The 16,443-nt window shown below is 34.8% G+C and overlaps 1 protein-coding gene across 1 annotated transcript in view; it reads left to right on the forward strand.

Annotated features, from left to right (window-relative positions):
• SYCP1 (synaptonemal complex protein 1) overlaps positions 1-16,443 on the forward strand; it is a 139,172-nt gene that overhangs the window by 12,211 nt on the left and 110,518 nt on the right. Inside the window, exons 7-10 of the mRNA XM_059374336.1 lie at positions 448-521; positions 11,403-11,461; positions 12,703-12,772; positions 14,659-14,732. Coding sequence (XP_059230319.1) covers positions 448-521; positions 11,403-11,461; positions 12,703-12,772; positions 14,659-14,732 — 277 coding nt within the window. The remainder of the gene's footprint in view (positions 1-447; positions 522-11,402; positions 11,462-12,702; positions 12,773-14,658; positions 14,733-16,443) is intronic.

Genomic DNA, 16,443 nt, shown 5'->3' on the forward strand with positions numbered 1-16,443 from the left:
CGATCCCAAGACCCTGAGATCATGACCTGAGCCGAAGGCAGAGGCTTCACCCACTGAGCCACCCAGGCATCCCAAGACAGATTATTTCTGAAGCATTTAATAAATGAAAAGCTCAACCCTTTTATTCTTACTTTATTTCCCCTTAGGCAAAATCTGGAAATATTTACTGAAATGTTATTGTTAGTTACTTGGGTAGAAAGTTCTTAAGGAATTAGCCTTTTTACTTTTGAAGGGAGTAAGTTACTAAATCATCTTTGCTTATAGTATAGTCAACCCATTTTTTTCATATAATCTTTTATGAGTGATGTGATATATATATGTGTGTGTATATATATATATATAAAAATACAAGAATTTCCTTAAAAATTGAAAGTGTTTCATAACCTTTACATATGAATTTGCTTTGAAATCAGATTACACTTAGGGAGACTTTTTGCTTTCTTTCAGGAATAATGCTACAAGGCATTTGTGTAATTTGCTCAAGGAAACCTGTGCCAGATCTGCAGAAAAGACAAAGAAATGTAAATATACTTACTGTTTTATGTTATTTTTTAAAAAATCAATTTATTCTTGTAATGGTGGGGGTGGAGAAGGGAAGAAATTGTTTTTTCACTTTTTAGAACCAATTTTGATTAGAACAAGTTATATGTGCTTCATATGTTTTCTTTGCATAAGTAATAATATGATTCTCAGTTCTTTGAGTTTTGAAAGCTCAGCGTTCTGAAAGGTAATATATTTCAAAAGATATATACCTAGACATGACATTTGTAGTTCTTACTTCAGTTAAAACATGATCTTGAGACTAACTTTCTCTTCTTCCTGGAATAACTAGCAAATTGAATCGATATATAGCTATGTTTATAATAGAAAATACTGGTAGAAAAAAAATACTGGTAGAGGACTATGATGAAGGCATAGTACTTAAGAATAAACAATATTTATTTCCAGTCTAAATAGAATTCTCAACTTTCTCCTAAAGAAAGAAATATGCTTTTAAAGTATTTTACAAAGGCTGTGGTATGTATGTGTGTGTGTGTGTGTGTGTGTGTGTGTGTGTGTATGAAAGTATACATTTTCATTTTAGGCATATTTTTATTTAAGATGTATGAATTTTTTTCATTTTGATGAAAAACTTAAAAATCTTATTTTAAAAATAACCGTTTTATCTTTGTCATTAATTTGACACTAGCTCTACATTGTTTCTGCCAAGAATCTTTTAAGAAATACTGTCTACCTGCTTTTCCAGGATAGCTCGTATTTTTCTTAGCTACAAGTTTAATATCACATAGCTTACTGCATGCATGCATGGGCTTAAGAGTAGACAGCTTATGCTCAAATTCAAACTTTCAGTTGCTATCTACTTGACCTTGAATAAGTTTTATAATCTCTTTGATCTAGTGTTTATTGATTAATGAAGTGACTCAGTGTTGTTTTGAGAATTAATATAAATGGCCTAGAGCAGTACAAAGTGCTCAATCTTAACTATTCTTCTTATTAGTATGCACATTTGCTAGCCTTTTTTATTCTTGGTCCTTGCTTATGGTACTTTATTTTTGGAACTGTAAAGACTTACCAGAATGTAGTGTACCACTACCAGCTCCTCCATTAAGTCATCCTGTTTACTCAGCTTTCAATATTAGCTTTTCCCATCTAGGTATAAAAAGTCGTAAAAAGTATACAGACGGGATAGGAGGGAACATGTATTGACTACTTTGCAGAAAATGAACTGGTCCATGGAGACGAGGCTATTATTTTTTTTTCCTCTGTTTTATGCTAAGTCAGATCAGATGGTGGGAGAGATTTGAAGAACCTTAACATAATTTTTAGGTGCTCTCTTAAATGAACCAATGACCATAACTTCATGAGAAATATAGTTAGTTTTTCTTAAAGCCTTTAGGGGTGCCTGGGTGCCTTAGTCAGTTAAACATCTGACTCTTGATTTTGGCTCAGGTAATGATCTCAGGGTTGTGAGATCAAGCCCCATGTTGGACTTTGTGCTGGGTGTGGAGCATAGTTAAGTTTCTTTCCCCTGCCCTTCTTTCTCTCAACAAAAAAAGTCTTTATAGTTATTAATGTAAACTCCATCTAGATTCTTGCCTTAAGTCTTTCCTTTTGCTCTTGTGATTTCTGTCTTATTTATTCACTAGTTTTTTTAAAAGATTTATTTATTTATTGTGGGAGGGGAGAGAGAGGGAGAGAAGTGCAGAGAGAGAGAGGATCCTAAAGTGGATTCCTTGCTGGACACAGAGCCCAACATGGGGCTTCATCCTATGATCCATTTGATCACTACCTGAGGTGAAGTTTGCTTAGCTGACTGAGCCACCCAATTACCCCTTATTCACCAGTTTTAATTTTTTTTATTTATAAAGATTTTATTTGTCAGAGAGAGAGTGTGTGCACAAGCTGGGGGAGCAGGAGGCAGAGGGAGAAGGAGGCCCCCCACTAAGCTGGGAACCCAATGCTGGATTGGATCGAAGGATCCTGGGATCATGACCCAAGCCGAAGGCAGACACTTGAGCTACTGAGCCACTCAGGCGTCCCACCAGTTTTTATTTTTATTTCTTTATTTTCTAATATTTTATTTATTTGTGAAGAGAGAGAGAGAGAGCACACTTGTGTGGGTGTGAGCTAGGAGAGGGGCTGAGGCAGAGGCAGAGGGAGAAGCAGACTCTCCGCTGAGCCTGGAACCTGAGGTGGGGCTTGATCTCAGGACCCTGAGACCATGACCGGAGCCAAAGGCAGATGCTTAACCAACTGAGCCACCCAGGTGGCGCTCATTCACCAGTTTTTAAAGTGCCTACTTTGTGTCATGAAATGTTCTGAATGCTGAAGAAAACAGTAGTGAATAATTTCTGCTCTAAATGAGTATGCATCCTCATGGAGGCACAGAGACCATACATAAATAAAATACATGTATGGTGATGATTAACTGCTTAAAGAGAAAGTATTTTGGGATAGGGAAGTATTTTGGGATGAGGAATTATTTTAGTCACCGTAATAAATGAGGGAGTGAGCCATGTAGCTATTTTGGGAAATAGTAAGTGCAAAGTCCCTTAGATGAAAGCCTGTTTGAGCTTTTCAAGTCAGTGAGACTACTGTGCTGTACCTTTTGATATTTCTGCATTGTGTTTATTTCTTAATCTTTTTTCTTGTGCACCATTCAGGAAAATGTCTTTTAATCTGTCTTCTAGTACATCATTTCTCTATTTAGCTATTTCTAGTCTGTTTCTCTCTCTCTCTCTTTTTTTCTAGTCTATTTTTGAATTTGTCAGTTGAGGTCTTATTTTCTGATAATGCATTTTTCTGGTTCTGTAAATACTAGCTGGTTTTTAAAATATCTGCAATGTCACTTTTTTAATTTTTAAATTTAATTATATTTTTAAAGATTTTATTTATTTATTTGAGAGAGGGAGAGAGTGCAAGCACAAGTTGGGGCAGCAGCAGAGGAGAGGGAGAAGCAGACTCCCCACTGAAAAGGGAGCCCAACACGGGATTCAGTCCTACGACTCTGGGATCATGACCTGAGCTGAAGGCAGATACTTAACAAACTGGGCCACCCAGGTGCCCCCGTAATGTCACTTTGTAGACTTTCCAGTTTGTTGCTGAAATTTTAAAAATCAACATATAGTTGGCAGACAAATGTTATGTTAGTTTCAGGTGTATAACATAGTGATTTGATAGGTCTATATATAATGCTATGCTCACCATTAGTGTTCCTTGCTGAAATTTTTAAGTTCATCTTTTTATCTCCATGAACACAGTTAATGTTTTATTAAGATTTTAATAAGGTTTATTTAAGAGGTCTATTTCTGATTGGTTTTATGGATTCTAGAGGTTTGTGTACTTCATTACCTTTGGTTATTTGCTTGAGACCTAGAATGATGTCACATTTTCCTAGTTCTTTTTATGTCAAACAGTTGTGGATTTTATCTTGGAGACTTTGAAATTATTATGTTGTAAGATTCTGGGTCCTTTTAAAATCCCCAGGAGAATGTTTATTTTTTAGCAGTCATCTCAGGTTCAGACCACAAAATTTTTTTTTCAGACCATAAATTTTATCTTGCCTTTTGTGTGCTGGGTTCTAATATCAGTTCAGTTTTCAAAGTCTTTGCTATGCTGCTCTGGCTCTGTTTCTTGTATGTGCCACTCAAGATTAGGTCTGGGATATGAATAGTAATTTATGTTAGAGTTCAGTTTTCAAAGACTTAGCTGTATTTGTTTTGGATCTGTCTTGTATATGTATATTCTCCCTTTATCCCATGGGACTTGGGCCAATTCATGCATATAATTAGGTAATCCTCTTTTGGAGCTGTCTCTAAGATTGCCCCCTCATGTTCAACCTTACAGGGACTCACTTCCCCTGTCCTTTTGCTAGAAATACGGAGTTTCTCTTGCGGTTTTTGTTTTGTCCCTGCCGCAGCTCCACTACAAGGGCCATTCTGGACAGGGCTATGAGAGGAATAAAAAAAAAAAAAAATCAGGATTTCCTTTTACTGCTCACGTTTCCTGTTAGTTTTGTTTGGGCCTTATACTTTAGCTAATACTAGGAGGGGAGATGGAAAAATATTAAACAGGAAACTTACCTTCACATGAGTCACTTCAAGATTTTACTTTTTTTCCCCTAATCTACCTGCCTTTGCTTTCTTTTCAGAGTCGTGAAGTAGTTGTTTTATGTATTTCATTCAGAGTTTTTAGCTGTAAGTAGTGGGAGAGAAAGGCTATAGTGGGATTACTTTGTCTTGACTCTCACTGGAATTTCGCTTAGTGTTTTTGAATTATACTCCTCAATCTATTCTTGGCCTGATGATTCATCATTATCTTTTTAGATCTTTGATTCTTTTAAAAAATAAAAAAATTGTCCAGATTTTTGTCTTCAGCAGGATGGTTGGTCTGAATTACTTAGCCATTACCAGAAAAGAGTCCTTGATGCTTTTCTAAAATATAGATCAAATCATGTCACCGTCTAATTCTTTTAATGGCTTTCCATAATTTTATGGATAGCATGGTATTTGCTACTTCCCTCCACCTTGCCAAATGTTCCACCACATGCCTCACATACACAGGCTCATGGAGAACTGCTTGTTACTCCCTAAACAGATTATGCTTCTGAGATTTTGCATATTTTTTTAATTGGCTGATCCTCTTTATTCATCTCATTACCTTTATTTGTCCTTCAAAATTCAGAATAAATATTGCTACTTGAGAAGTATTCCCTAATTTTGCAGTCTGATTTAAATGCTTCTTCTTTTACTTAGTACCCTTAGTGTACCTTTACCATGTATTTATGAATTCCTTCAGCAAATATTTATGGAGTGCCTAGTGCATGCTAGACCTCTCCTGCAGCTTAAGTGCAGAGGATAATATCTTGATTCAGGATAGTCAACATTTTAGACAATGTCTTTCATGATAGTAGGCAATAAATTAATGAGTTAATGAATAAATCTGTTCTTAGATGTACCTATAAAAACGCTTTTGTTTTAGTGTATTTTTTGGTGATTGTTTTAAAAAATCCTTTGAGTGCTATCCTGTACACAATATAAAATTATTTTTAATTCTTCAGCCTGCCATTTGAAGTACTGTATAAACTTTTTTTGTAGACTTTGTAACCTAAATTAGTTGGTGTTAGGAAGGACTTAAAAGCTTTTGTAATCTACTTACATTTCCATTGATTTACTTTCTTTTGTAGCATGTCTGACCAAGAGGTAGTCTTCTTTATGTTTGAGTATATTCAGTGATGGAATCTCACTAACCTCAAGCTTGTCATTTAAGGATAGTCCTTATTTTTATATTGAGCTGAAGTCTCTACAGAGTTTCTCCTATTTTATTGTAATTCTCCATAGACCATATGGAAAATCTAGGCCACTTTTTTATGTGCTATCTCTTTAGATTTTTAAAGCTGGCTTCTTGTCCTTTTTGAATCTTGTCTTCTTTAGCCTTGACATTTCAAGATTCTTCAGTACTTTTGTTATTTTTGCTGATCTGTTGAACATCTTTGTTATGGAGTCCAGATCTGTATGAATTCCTCAATATCGGAGAGATCGTATAATTGTCTTTCTCTGATTGACTTATTTTGCTCATCCTAATACCCTCTAGTTCCATCTATGTCATTGGAAATGGCAAGATTTCGTTTCTTTTGATGGCTGCATAGTATTCCATTGTGTGTGTGTGTGTGTGTGTGTGTGTGTGTGTGTGTGTGTGTGTATACCACCTCTTTATCCATTCCTCTGTTGATGGACATCTAGGTTCTTTCCATAGTTTGGCTATTGTGGACATTGCTGCTATAAACATTCAGGTGCACATGCCCCTTTGCATCACTACATTTATATTTTTAAGGTAAATACCCAGTAGGGCAACTGCTGGGTCATAGGGTAGCTCTGTTTTCAACTTTCTGAGGAATCTCCATGCTATTTTCCAGAGTGGCTACACCAGCATGCATTCCCACCCACAGTGTAGGAGGGTTCCCCTTTCTCTGCATCCTTGCCAGCATCTGTGTTTCCTGACTCATTAATTTTAGCCGTACTGACTGGCATGAGGTGGTATCTCATTGTGGTTTTGATTTGTATATCCCTGATGCTGAGTGATGTGGAGAAATTTTTCATGTGTCTATTAGCCATTTGGAGGTCTTCTTTGCAGAAATGTTTCATGTCTTCTGCCCATTTCTTTTTTTTTTTCCTGCCCATTTCTTGATTGGTTTATTTTGTTGTTTGTGTATTGAGTTTGATAAGTTCGTTATAGACTTTGGATACTAGCCCTTTATCTGGTATGTCATTTGCAAATATCTTCTCCCATTCTGTCAGCTGTCTTGGTTTTGTTGATTGTTTCCTTTGCTGTGCAAAAGCTTTTGATCTTGATGAAATCCCAATAGTTCATTTTTGCCCTTGCTTCCCTTGCCTTTGGCTATGTTTTGAGGAAGAAGTTGCTGCGGCTGAGATTGAAGAGGTTGCTACCTGTGTTCTTCTTAAGGATTTTGATGGGATTCCTGTCTCACATTGAGGTCTTTCATCCATTTTGAGTCTATTTTTGTGTGTGGTGTAAGGAAATGGTCCATTTCATTCTTCTGCATGTGGCTGTCCAATTTTCCCAGCACAATTTGTTGAGGAGACCATCTTTTTTTCATTGGACAGTCTTTCCTGTTTTGTCGAAGATTAGTTGACCATAGAGTTGAGAGTCTATTTCTGGGCTCTCTATTCGGTTCCATCAATCTAGGTGTCTGTTTTTGTTCCAGTACCATATGGTCTTGATGGTTACAGCTTTGTAATAGAGCTTGAAGTCTTGAATTGTGATGCCACCAACTTTGGGTTTCTTTTTCAACATTCCTCTGGCTACTCAGGGTCTTTTCTGGTTCCATATAAATTTTAGGATTATTTGTTCCATTTCTTTGAAAAAATTGATGGTATTTTGATAAGGATTGCATTAAATATATAGATTGCTTTAGGTAGCATAGACAGTTTCATAGTACTTGTTTTTCAATCTGTGAGCATGGAACGTTTTTCTATTTCTTTGTGTCTCCCTCAGTTTCTTTACTAAGTACTTTATAGTTTTCTGGGTAAAGATTCTTTGTGTCTTTGGTTAGGTTTATTCCTAGGGATCTTATGGTTTGGGAAGGAATTGTAAATGGGATCAACTCCTTAACTTCTCTTTCTTCTGTCTTGATGTTGGTGTATAGAAATGCAACTGGTTTCTGTGCATTGATTTTTGTATCCTGACACTGTACTGAATTCCTGTATTGAGTTCTAGCAATTTTGGAGTGGAGCTTTTAGGTTTTCCACATAAAGTATCATATCATCTGCAAAGAGTGAGATTGCCAATTCAGATGCCTTTTATGTCTTTTGTTGTCTGATTGATGAGGCTAGGACTTCTAGTACTATGTTTAATAGCAGTGGTGCTAATGGATATCCTGTGGTGTTCCTGACCCTAGGGGAGAAGCTCTCATTTTTTCCCCATTGAGAATGATATTTGCTGTGGGTTTTTCATAGATGCTTTGATGATATTGAGGTATGGACCCTCTATCCCTACATTTTGATGAGTTTTGATCAAGAAAGGATGCTATATTTTGTCAAATACTTTTTCAGCATCTATTGAGAGTATCATATGGTTCTTGTTATTTTTTTTTTTTAAAATCAAAGTATTGTATCACATTGATTGATTTGAGGATGTTGAACCAAACTTGCATCCCAGGACTAAATCCTACTTGTTGTGGAGAATAATCCTTTTAATGGACTGTTGGATCCTGTTGACTAGTATCTTGGTGAGAATTTTGCCTCTTTGTTCATCAAGGATATTGGTTTGTAATTCTACTTTTTGGTGGGGTCTTTGATTTTGGTATCAACATGATGCTGGCCTCATAAAATGAGTTTGGAAGTTTTCCTTCCATTTCTATTTTTTGGAACAGTTTCAGGAGAATAAAGAATAAAACATTCTTTAAATGTTTTGTAGAATTCCCTTGGGAAGCCATGTGGTCCTGGGTTCTTGTTGGGAGATTTTTGATGACTCTTTCAATCTCTTTACTGGTTATGGGTCTGTTCAGGTTTTCTCTATCTTTCTGGTTCAGTTTTGGTAGTTTATAGGTCTCCAGGAATGCATCAATTTCTTCCAGATTGTTAGATTTGCTGGCATACAGTTGCTTATAATATGTTCTTAAAATTGTATTTCTTTGGTGTTGGTTGTGATCTCTTATCTTTCTTTCATGATTTTTAAAATTTGGGTCCTTTCTCTTTAGAAGAAACTTAATAAATTTGAGAATTTTTCCCCTTCTCCTGGGATTGTATCTAAATTTGTGGGTTCCTATATAATACCATGTAGTAGAGAAGGACATTTGTTTTTCACTCATCTTCCATTGAGGTTTTCATTGTTTCAATTAGTATTCAGTAACTGGTGCACTTAGGTTGTTTCTGAGTTTTCCCTCATTTCTGTTCTTGGGGGCCCATTCAGGTCTGCTGATTCTCAGTTCTTTATCACACTATGCTCAGCTACACAGAGTATTGGGACAAGGGAAATTGAAATGATCCAAGGCCCTATCTGTCTAGATATATTTTACAGTCATTTATTCTCAGGTTTTTTTCATCTTCCTAGAGCCCTGCTGAAGACAAAAAACCAAAAACAAATGAACAATAACAACAACAGCAAAAAACAGCACAGTCTCATTCTGCCCTTGGTTTGCCCAAACTATGGGGTTTTCATGGTCCTCAACCCTGAGGCTTAGTCTGATGAGTGTAGAGGGCTCTAGAACCTCTTTTTAAGTGTCTCCCAGAACCTAATAAGCTCTCTTAGCATCCCCTTTTATTTTTTTATTTTAAAAAAGATTTATTTATTTATTAGAGAGAATGAGAGTGCGCATGAGTAGGAGGGGCAGAGGAAGAGAGAATCTCAAGCAGACTCTAAGTTTGGAGGCCGACTTGGGGCTTGATTCCAGTACCCTGAGCTTGTGACCTGAGCTGAAACCAAAAGTCAGATGCTTAACCAGCTGCAGCACTACCCAGGCACCTTAGCTTCCCCTTTTAAAGGCCTCTTCCCACAAATTAGTAAATATTTCTTTGGTGTAGACATTAAGAACATTCGTTCTGACTCATATATTTAAAAAAATCTATAGTTTATGTTCTGAATCCTTCCTCTAACCCCCAACATTGTTCTTTTGAAACCCAAAGATTTTTTTTTCTTTGTTTTTTGTAAAAATCATCTCTTCTTTAAGGCAGCAAGTGCTGAAAGATCTAGTTGCCTGGACTGGGACAAAACAAATAAAATAAATGGGGAGGGGGAAGTCTGGAGGCGAGGATGAGAGGGAGGGAAGGTGGTAGGGAGAAGGTAGTGAGGTAGGGGGTGGGGAGATAGGTAAATAGATCAAAGGATAGATAAATATCAAGAAGAAAAATGAAAAATGTAGGGTTATATTTTTACAGTACTACACATCACCACACTGAAACACTCAGCTATCAGAGGCCCTTTGTGCTACCCATAGGACCTTGCTTCTGACAACTGTAAAGTATGTCTATACCCATTTATTTTCTTTTCTGTAGTTCTACTTATCCAATTTCCAGGACTTTCCTATTAGAAAAATGGCTGGAGGGTATTTTAAAAGTACTGATGCTATTAGCGATGGGAAGATGGGAAGATGGGAGATGTTGGCAATAGAATGCAGTTCTTTGGCACAAATAGTTTCTGAGGAATAGAGATGTGTTGCAAAATGTGTTAGGTAATGAATGGAACAAAATAGAGGGAGAAGTATGAACTATCTTTTTGTTCAAATGCTGATATGTTCTGCATTTATTTTCTTAAATTTCTAGCCCTTTAATATTCAGATAAAAATGGTTCAGTTCCTGTTTCATATGCTATAAGTTCAGAGTGCTCTCCATTATTTTTGAGAGGTTTAGATACCTATATTCTTCTGAAGTTAGCTCATGTACCCTCTTTTTGGTTATTTGGCTTCTCATTTACAGTTGAATCTATCATAACTGCTCTGCTCTTCTTTATGGCTTGTTATTGAGAATGTGGGACTAGTACCCTCTTTAAATTTAATGTGCTTTGGGGGGCCTGGGTGGCTCAGTCAGTTGAGCATCCAACTCTTGATTTCAGCTCAGGTCTTGATCTCTTAGGCTCTGCATTAGGCACAGAGCCTACTTAAAAAAAAAAAAAGTAAATTTAACCTGAATTATGTGATGCTGGCTTCATTTGGAGAAATAATATAGGAACAACCACATTGTCTGTTACTGTCATGTGCTTTAATTCTAGGATAGAAAAGAGGGAATTTATTGTATAGATTATAGCTAGAGGGAATCATTGCTCAGGTTAAAAACCAGAAAAATAAAAATGTTGTAAAGGATTTATAGAGGATTTCTCTTTGGGTCATACCTATTCTTAACCTTGTTCTTTGGGTCTTGAAGTTTATCTTCCTTTCTGCTTCCTCAGAGGTAGAGCAAGAGATCAGAAGAGTAGGCTTCGCTTTTCATGTGTACCCTATGAGTCATAAATATACAAAGGAAAATACACTTGGGCAAATAATTGTTAAATCCCCACTCAATGTAAAGGCTAAAACTGTAAATCTATTTTACAAAGTTTGAATAAATTCATAGATAGTAGTTCTATAAAACATTAGAGCTTTTGAGTTTGAAGTACAATCATGTCTCACTGTGTCTTACTGTGAAACTACTATGAAGCAGCTTATTTTAAAAATTTATTGTTGAAGTATAGTTGAGATATAGTGGTATATTAGTTTCAGATGTATAGCAGAGTAATTCAACAATTCTATACATTTGATGCTACTTTAAGAGACTCAGGATATACTAATACCCTTCATTAACACAGAATTTTAAGTATTTTAATGTTTTCCTGAGGCATTTTGAGTATTATCTTGATGGCATTATAATCACTTTAAAATTTAAATCTGAAATATTTTTTATTAATAATAGATGAAAACGAACGAGAAGAAACTAGGCAAGTATATGTGGATCTAAATAATAATATTGAGGTAAGTGTTAGTAAAAAGTTAAATATTTTAAACAGAGGCATTTCTTTTTTAAAATTTGAATGCAATTAGCCAACATATAGTACATCATTAGTTTCACAAGCAGTGTTTAACAATCCATTGGTTGTGTATAATAGAGTCATTTCTAAGCAGAGTAGAGTGATAACTCTTCTTGATAAAGGGATTATTATTTATTTGTTGTCATATGATTATATCCAGTAAGATTCTTAAGGTTCTATACTAGGAGTGTTAATGTTTTGTTATTTAGTAGCTTTTGAATTTACATGTTAGTGACACCAATTTATCAAGTATTAACTCTTTGTCAGAGACTAGCATATTTTGACACATACACATTAATTTGAAACATAGAAAATACCTGGTTCCTGCTTACCTCTCTTATTCCATCATCTTTGTTTTCCATTTTGCTTCTCTGCTATAGTTGTTCTTTTTATGTTTCTGAAACTTTCTAGGCTCTTTCTGATCTTGGTTCTTTGATTTTGTTCCGTTTAGCACTTTTGTGTCAAGGTTTAAAGCAAATTCTTTTTAAAAAATCTCCTTTACTACTTTATCTAAAATACCTTTCCATTCAATTATTTTCTGTCTCCTCACCTCATTTAGTTTTTCTGAAGAGCACTTGAAACTACATGACATTTATTTGATATACATGTATATGAATAAGTATTCTTTCTTACCCTGGAATGTTAGTTCCAGTAGGGTAAGGACTTTGTCTTAATCTCAAGTGTCTAAATCAGTGGTTGGCACATAATAGATAAGCAGTAACTATTGAACAAATAAATGAATTCATACAATTTTGCAAATCAAGATTTGTTGAATACTGAATGAACTCATGCTGCCAGATGATGAAAGTGTAATTTGAACTCTACTGGGGAGGGACCTTAGAGAGGTTACACTTTAGTGGAGGAAGACAGAAATTAAATAAGTAAGCAAAAAAATAAAATTACAGATTCTATTAAGAGCTATTAAGTAAATAACTAGAATACCAACAATCATTTTGCTTTTGTTTGATATTATATAATTTAAGCTTCTGGGAAGCAAATATAATAGGCAGTGAGTGGGTTTTTAGTAAATATTTAATTATTACAAGTTATAGGGATTTCATTATTCAAAGTTGAATCATTTTAAATTTAATGATCCTGAGACAAATTTATTAATATTTTCATAGTTGTAAGAACCTATTTAAAAAATATAAGTATGATTCTTAAAAGTTAAACTTTATGTTTCAGAAAATGATAATAGCTTTTGAGGAACTTCGTGTGCAAGCTGAGAATTCCAGACTGGAAATGCATTTTAAATGTATGGATCTTATTTAATTTTCATATTACTCTACTTATGTTTATGTTTTATTAGATTCTTTAAAAAATTTATATTATCTTTTATTTTTTTAATTAACATATAATGTATTATTTGTTTCAGGGGTACAGGTCTGTGATTTCAACAGTCTTACTCATTTCACAGCACTCACCATACCAAAGACCTTCCTCAATGTCCATCACCCATCCATCCCATTCCTCCAATCCCCCTTCCCTCCAGCAACCCTCAGTTTGTTTCCTGAGATTAAGAGTTTCTTGTGATTTGTCTCCCTCTCTGATTTCATCTTGTTTTGTTTTTCCCTCCCTTCCCCTGTGATCCTTTGTCTTATTTCTCAGTCCTCATATCAGTGAGATCATAATGATAATTGACTTTCTCTGATTGACTTATTTCACTTAGCATAATACCCTCTAGTTCCATCCATGTCATCACAAATGACAAGATTGGTTTTTTTGATGGCTGCATAGTATTCCACTGTGTGTGTGTGTGTGTGTGTGTGTGTGTGTGTGTATGCCACATCTTTATCCATTCATCTGTTGATGGAGATTTATTACATTCTTTTAATGTTTTCACAGCTTCAGTTTGATGCCCCAACTCTTTCAAATTTTGTATTCTTTGTGAATTTTGTATTCTTTGTGGTTTTGTAAGCCCCTCAAAATCTTGTGGAATGTAGAAAGTAATTGATACATATTGAAAATAGCCTTTTGGCTTCAAAGCTACATTTTCCCTGAAACTAAACTTACTATGATTTGTACTTTATTTTTTAGAAGTGTGATTTGGTCTTATTTTTACTTTTTTTTTTGGTAAAGTTTCATGTCTAAGTTGACACTTTAACGACATGGGTTTGAACAGTGCAGGCCCACTTATATTTGGATTTTTTTTTAATAAATCACAGTACTGTAAATGTATTTTCTTTATGATTTTCTTAATATTTTTTTTTCTGGGGCTCCTGGGTGACTCAGTGGGTTAAAGCCTCTGCCTTTGGCTCAGGTCATGATCCCAGGATCCTGGGATCAAGCCCCACATCAGGCTCTCTGCTTGGCAGGGAGCCTGCTTCCCTTCCTCTCTCTCTGCCTGCCTCTCTGCCTACTTGTGATCTCTGTCTGTCAATAAATAAATAAAAATCTTACAAAAAACTTTCTTATTTCTAACTTTATTGTAAGATTATAGCTTATAATATGTATGATGTTCAAAATGTGTGTTAAGCAACTTTATGTTACAGGTAAGACTTCTGGTTAACAGTAGGCTATTAGTTTAGTTTTCGGGGAGTCAAAAGTTGCATGTGAATTTTCAGCTATGGTAGTGGTCAGCACCCCTAATGTTTAAGGGCCAACTATATATATACATTTAAAATGCGTTGTTTCAGATTAGCGTGTTATAAAGAATAAACTCTTACATATGTACTATTGTAAAAAGTATAGAATTTTATTCTACTTTGATGTTTTAAAAATTCACTACTTTACTCAAAAGAAAGTTAGTAGCAAGAAAATAGCAGTTAAGCTTCTTAGAAACCTTTGAGGCTTAGTATCTAGATAAATAAAGAGGTGAAATAAAATACCAGAAGCTTTAAATTTTGTTGTTATCTAATTATATTAAATTATTAAAGTATAGCTGCTTTATTTATTTATTTTTTTTAATATAATTTTTTATTTTTTATAAACATATATTTTTATCCCCAGGGGTACAGGTCTGTGAATCACCAGGTTTACACACTTCACAGCACTCACCAAAGCACATACCCTCCCCAATGTCTATAATACCACCCCCTTCTCCCAACCCCCTCCCCCCAACAACCCTCAGTTTGTTTTGTGAGATTAAGAGTCACTTATGGTTTGTCTCCCTCCCAATCCCATCTTCTTTCATTTTTAAAGTGAAAGAAGATTATGAAAAAATCCAGCACCTTGAAGAGGAATACAAGAAGGAAGTAAATGACAAGGAAAAACAGGTATTTTTAAAAAATCAGCTTTGTATTTTTTATATTTACTAACTCATAAAATACTTAAAATTTCAAAAGAAGTCTACTTGCTGACTGCATGATAAATTTCTATAAGAGAATTTTAGTATTCTACATATCAAACATACAGCCTTTTGCCTAGCAGAATTAATTTCCACTGATTCAAACAGGCATGCACTGAATACCAGCATTTAAAAAAAATCAGTGAATTTTCTACAGTATTTAAATAGGTCATTGTTACAAAAATAATTAACTTTTGTTCAGATAAAAACCTTATAAACTGTAAAGATGATGATCATTGACCACTTAATCCACACTTTGCAGTCTATTTTGAAATGCACTTACTATTCATGACACCATTGATGGGGAACTAAAATGTTCTTTCACTTCTATTTGTCATATAGTTTAAAATTGGAAAATAATGAGTCTATGTTCTTTGTTATTCACAAGAATACCAGGTTTTTACTGTGACAAATTTATCAGTTTGAAGTTCGGTGCTTTCCAATGGAAAATGATTCATAGAAAGGAATCCTCTTCTTCTTTCCTACCTATTTTTTCAGAGTTTTTCTTCTTTGATTTGGCACAGGATACTGTGTAATGATAGATAACAAGATTGTCTACTTAAAAAGTTAATTCAAAGTACAGAGAAGATAGAGTTTTCTTCAAGTTTGGTTAAATTTATATGTTACGTTTGGATCTTTTGAATGAGTTAACAGTTTTCTATATTTTAGCTGAAATTTTAAACTAGTTTCTGAAAGAAGGTGTTTTTAAAAGTTAAAATTGTGTGTATTATAAAGAACACAAAAGTAGAGGGAAGTGCTAAACTTTTTGGGTTCTGGGTGCATGGGCAGATGAAAATAGGGCAGTGAGGTTTTTCTGTCATCTTGAATCTGGAAGTCTTCAGCTTGTCTTTTTGTTTTTTACCTTTTTCTTCACATGGATTCTATATTCTTATTATTTTTAAAAAGATTTTATTTATTTATTTGACAGAGGGAGACACAGAGAGGGAACACAAGCAGGGGGAGTGGGAGAGGATGGCTTCGTGCTGAACAGGGAGCCTGATGCTGGGCTCTGTCCTAGGACCCCGGTATCATGCCCTGAGCTGAAGGAAGATGCTTAACAATTGAGCCACCCAGGTGCCCTTGGACTGTATATTCTAATCATCTGAATATTTTCGCTTCTCTAAATGTGGCATGATCTCTTGATTTTTTGTCTTACACAAGTTAGAATATTCATTTTTCTGGGTTTGCTTGATTTAATTTCTACTGGACTATCAAGACTCAATTCAGTACTCTGAGAAGGATTAATTTTTTATTACATCCCCTAAGACCGAGGTAATTGTTTTCCTGATTCATATATTTTTGTCCTGTAACTAATAATATTCAAGTATAGTTGTTTGTCTCCTGGTCTAGGTTCTGAGGGCTTGTTGTTATTGTTGTTGTTTTATTTAATCTTATGAACATGACTTTTAAAAATAAAATTAAAGCTATTCATCATAATTTGCTATACTATAACATTAAATTAGTTACTTAATAGCATAAGTTAAATGGTTTAAAGTAAGGCTGTAATATAACTTAAACACTTTCCTGTCTCATACATGCAAATTAACTTCTCCACATTAATGTCTCTCCACTCTAAGTTACCCTTCTCCTAAAGTCACTTCTCTGAAGCTTATCATAGTCCAAAGAGAAGGAAAAAAGTG

The sequence above is a fragment of the Mustela nigripes genome, chromosome 14, assembly GCF_022355385.1.
Source record: "Mustela nigripes isolate SB6536 chromosome 14, MUSNIG.SB6536, whole genome shotgun sequence".
NCBI lineage: Eukaryota > Metazoa > Chordata > Mammalia > Carnivora > Mustelidae > Mustela > Mustela nigripes.